The 5,001-nt window shown below is 51.4% G+C and overlaps 1 protein-coding gene across 1 annotated transcript; it reads right to left on the reverse strand.

Moving 5' to 3' along the window:
• Positions 1-1,216: 1,216 nt before the first annotated feature.
• Positions 1,217-4,123, reverse strand: LOC144155334 (E3 ubiquitin-protein ligase KCMF1-like). Its single transcript, XM_077686698.1, has 2 exons — positions 4,079-4,123; positions 1,217-2,639 (listed from the first exon to the last, which is right to left on the reverse strand). Exons 1-2 carry the CDS (start codon positions 4,090-4,092, stop codon positions 1,217-1,219), a joined length of 1,437 nt encoding a protein of 478 aa, XP_077542824.1. The 5' UTR covers positions 4,093-4,123.
• Positions 4,124-5,001: the final 878 nt, after the last annotated feature.

The raw sequence follows: 5,001 nt of genomic DNA on the forward strand, positions 1-5,001 counted from the left end.
AATCAATCAATCAATCAATCAATCAATCAATCAATCAATCAATCAATCAATCAATATTGTTCCTTCTGCTGAACTTTTCTTCACCGGCCACGGGAATTAGAAATGAACGAGGCCACAGGGAAACCACAGACGACCGAGGCCACAGGGAAGTCGCAGACGACATTGACACTAGCCGATACAGTCAAACCCGGCTATAACGAACCCGGATAGAGCGAATTATGCTATATATCGAACAAAAATAATTCAGTTAAGGAAATACATGGGAAACATATTCCGTATAACGAAGTTCACATCCGATATATCGAACTGTGGGCGCCTAGAATGGCCGCCGAAATGCATAATCTCGGAGCGGCGATTGAGATGTGGATTGGCCGCGACTCCGGAGCAAGAGCCGTGACTGAGATATTGCGCCTCGCACGGAGCGATGTGACGCCCAATACTTTCCGGAACTGTTTCCTATGGGCGGGACTCGCGACGGAACCCGCCAATTCAGTGAGTGCGGACGAAGACAGCAGCATCGGTGAACTGTGGGAACAGCTCGCCAACATTTCCGATGATGGCGCTAGTGAAATCCGTCCGACGCTTATAATGAAGCGCTTTCGGCAGTCGCTGTGCTCCGCCAATGCTTCTTAGATTTTTGAGGACGCTGACTCGAACTGGTGGAAACAATGTTTCGTGTAGAGAATGTTTTGCTAGTTGAAGCCGCCAAAATGAAAGTGAAAACAAAAATCACTGTTTTTTTGCAAAGTGGGCAGTTAAGGCGGAAAGTAGCTTTGATACTTGCAATAAATTATTTTGGTCTGGTAATGGCTTCTGTACTGTTTTAGTTTCTGCATACGTGGATGGGGGTGTTGGGGAGGGGCCGGGGACTACCGGGGATTGCGAACTCGTAACACTGAGCTCGTTATAGGCGGGTTCGGCTATATCGAACTATTGGATATATCGAACAAATTGCGTTCCATATTGCAGTTCGCTATAAACGGGTTTGACTGTAGCGGGATAACTGAGAAAGTTTCGGTCAAATACATGACTGAGGGCGGTCAACCGTACAAGCCCTCCCAAGGCTTCCACAGTGTAAGCACTTTATTGCAATTTTTCACCGCAGGAGAAAGCAGTGGTGAAGAAAATGTTAAAGTCTGCTTAAGGAATCCGCATGGTCATCAGGAATTCACCATACGGGGTAGCAAGCCGGGTCGGGTGTGTAGTCCGGGTTTGGTCATTTCAAACTGGGGAGTTGGTCGCTGTTGACCTCGAGCTTGTGGTCAGTCAGCCGGGATCTGGCTGAAGTATTTGGCCCGGGATTAGTAGGTGTAGTTGGCTCCGTGCTTGTAGTAGTCGTAGTCGGCGCCAGGTCCCCGGCACCGGGCTCCAAACTTGTGGGTGGAGGGCTATCCTGGCTTGCGATCGCTGCCGACTGTGAGCTTGCGGTCACATTAGGCTCCAGGCAGGTGGTCACAGCCGGCTTGTCCTGGATTGTGGCATGAACTTGCTCACGGATAGCGTTGACAGCCGATTCCGTGCCTGTGGTTGCAGGTTTTTTCAAGCTTGTGGCAGCATTCGGCTGCGGAGCTATGGTAGCGGTTGCATCAGGGCTTGTGGTCACACCCTGAGACTTCGACTCTCCCCACGGACCAGCAGGACCAACTGGAGTCTGCAGCGCCAGTGCACTGAGCAGCAGCTCCTGGACGAACAAGCTGCGGTCAGCCCGTTCCAATTCAAGCGCCTGCTTCCGAGAATCGGGCACGCTGGCCTCGACGATCCCGTTGAGCAGAAACCGAGGGTCATCGGGAGGCGGTGGTTCGACCACCGTAGGCTTCGGAGGCGCGTCGACCGGCACTGCAATGCGCGCCGGCGGGAGAGAGTACACCGAAGTCACGGGCGGAGGGGGTTCGTCCCGGAGCCGAGGTCGAACATGCTCCTGATACGCCGCTTGTAATTCCTGCCGAGTAGCTTCCAGTCTCATTCGTATCTGCTGAATCTCGGGCACTGCCCAAGTTACCCGGGGCTGCGTCGAAGTGCGCCGGGCTCCCGCCAGTGCCTGGGACTGTAGGTCAGAGAAGGTGCTAGGAGAATCCAAATCAGGCGGCGGCAATGGCGGGATGGTGACCCGTAACGCAGCCTGCCTTTGCGGTTGCCGACCTGGCATGGGGTTTCCAACTGCGCCGAAGCGAAACTGGGAGACTCTCAGCAAGCGTCGCGAAAACGGCTCTTCATCCTGGAGGTGTCGGTTCCTTGCGTGGTCAGTGCTAAGGTGCAAGGCCAAGTCTCCCGTCATGCGATTCGGCTCTCCGCCGGGAGTCGCCGCGCACACCGGACACACCACGTGCGTCGCGTTCTCCGTATGCTCGGAGGCCACGTGCTCCCGGAGACCAGCCAGCGTGAAGCCCATGGTGGCGCATATGGGACAAGTGAAGGAGTGCGTCTGGTCGGCCGGCTCCCCGGCGTAGTAGAGCTCCCGGTCCGAAGGCGTCAGGATGCACTGGACGGCGTGCTCCGTACTGTGAGCCTTACTGGTAGCCCCCTCTTCGTAGCAAGTCTCGCACAGGTCGTAGTCGTAGCATATGAGGCACTTGTAGCGCTTTCCCCGGAAGTCTGATCGTGAGCACGCATCGCAGCTCACCCCTTCGTGCACGCACAACCTGGACGAAAAGGGAAACACCGGGCAGCCATGACGGAATCCCCCGTGTTCAGTGGTCGAAAACAGGCACGACCACAAGGGGGATTTTAAGAAATGCTTCCCTTCTAAATATATTTATGCACATTTTTGATTCAGTAAGAGCAAACTGCAGCATGCGATTCTGATTGTCTCTAAATATCCAGAGCAACGCCTATAATTAGGTAGGGCCAATACGTATATGAGCTGGAAGACATCTCTGCATGACAGGCGTCTTCTACGGCTGCGGAAGGCATTCAAAACGTTCAGGATCATGATTTGGCTACTCTGTGCAACGTTATTAGGTTTTGTCATCTCTTTTCTTATAGGGGTGTTCGTAAATTCTCTATGGTTATGGTGAGAGCAGACATCACCGCCTCGTAAGCTAGCGCATAGATCGTAGCAAAAATAACTGTCTGCAGTAGTCATTTCTTTATGTCCTCGTACGTTAACCCCTCTCTGAACCCGAGCCTTTTTGGCTTTGGCGATTGGGTGACCCCTTCGCCATCTTTCCACCCTGCATGCGAGAATTTGGCGATGATTCAAACATAAGGCTTTTCTGGACAACCATACTACGACAACCATACTAGAAGCTGGAACGAGCACACAGCCCACGCATTAAGCTTTAGTGGTGGCAACAAGGGTGGAACGAAGCCGTTTCGAGCAGCACATAAAAAATTTAAATGTAAAACACGGCCGCTTTAAAACAGTAGAAAACTTTCAGCCCGCACGAGAGCCCCCATGGTATTTAGAAAACCAATGCATTTGAAATGTAACCATGGTAACCCCGCAAAGGAAGTTAAAACACTCAATTGCAATTAACATCGCAATACCAATCGCGAGGTATTTTTATCCATATACAAGGAAATTGTTCTAGGCATGCACCTAATAAATCGAGTAGCCAGTATGGCTTAATTCAAGGCTATGGGAACATCCCTAAATCTGTTCAGAACCTCAACTGAACAGCGATCGAGGTTTGCGAATATCTGCCGCTCGGTCAAGCGTTTCAAGTACAAAGTGAACGTTGGCGGAATGCTCCCATCCACCAGCATCCAGGCCTGATGATTGTAAACATGCGACCCTGAATTTGAACGTGGCCTCCCCGAACCGCCACGTCTCGTGACCCCCCCGGGGAAGAGATAAGGTGAAACGCTGGCATTTACCACAACCACCCCCCCCCCCCAAAAAAAAAGCGCAATTACGATCAATTCTGGCTTTGTATCATACTGTTGGCAAGGATAGCAAATATAACTGTAACATAATGTTGTATAAGCAACATAACTTCGCAGCGCTTGGACACCAAAGCACACCGAACACCTTGACTATAGTCGCTTCGAACCGCCGCCATGCAGCCGTAACGCCGAGCTTGGGTCGCCTTCTAAAAGGAATCGAGAAACCAAGAAAGCGCACAAATTCCGCACTTACCTTCTGCTGGACATTTCGGGAATACGCAAGCTGAACAGCTCTATTCTTCGGACGAAGCGAAAAGAAGAAAAATCAGGACCGATTACAATGGATTACGGTGGCATACGGGGCCACCGACCGCTTCCTTCGCTTCCTTGGGTCAGAACGCACCGGCGTTGGGTCACGTGATTGGCTAGTGACATCGAGCTCGAAGTATGGATGCGACTCCCTGCCGCGATTTCAAACCGGTACTGCAGCAGTGCGTCCTCAGCAAGGGGAAATACGTTGCTCCTGTTTAATGTGGCGTTTTTTTTTATTTTTACGAATAATATTGCAGCGAAATCGTTCGTTTCTCGTTGTTCGGGGTTTTTCAGTGAACTGCGCGTCCAGAAACGAGGTGGAAGCGAAGAGAACGAACCTGACACCATCGATCACGTGCGTCAAAAAAAAAAAAAGAGAGAGAAGAACAAGCCTAAAATGAACGCGACTGGCGCTCACGCGACGGGTCCCCATTCGCCCACCTGGAGAAGACCACGTGAACATCTCAAAGACGAAATGTTCGAAAGTCCCACGACGACCACGCTCACAGCCAGCCGCCGATCTCGTGGGCGCTTGGTCGCGGTGCTGAAAGCACTGCAGGACGCGTTTAAAATACGAATGAAAAAAACGAATAAAAATCGAACTAAAGGAGATGTAATTAAAAAACAACGAATAAAAAAGTGTTCGCACCACAGCCGCGAGAACATGTATTGACTTAGTATTTGCTGGGAATGCGGCTGTGGCGGAGCTGATTGCATGCACCACAGTGGTCACAAGGCCATTCTCAGCACTCTTAGGCAGGAATGGGACTCTTCCATTCTATTAGTCAGAATAACATAGTCAAAGGAAGGCCGGAAGGCTGAATCGAGGCCGGAAGAAAGGGACAAGCGGGTATTGTTGTGGCC

This window comes from Haemaphysalis longicornis, unplaced genomic scaffold (assembly GCF_048455015.1).
Source record: "Haemaphysalis longicornis isolate Haplotype H1 unplaced genomic scaffold, Haemaphysalis longicornis Haplotype H1 scaffold_1, whole genome shotgun sequence".
NCBI classification, from domain to species: domain Eukaryota; kingdom Metazoa; phylum Arthropoda; class Arachnida; order Ixodida; family Ixodidae; genus Haemaphysalis; species Haemaphysalis longicornis.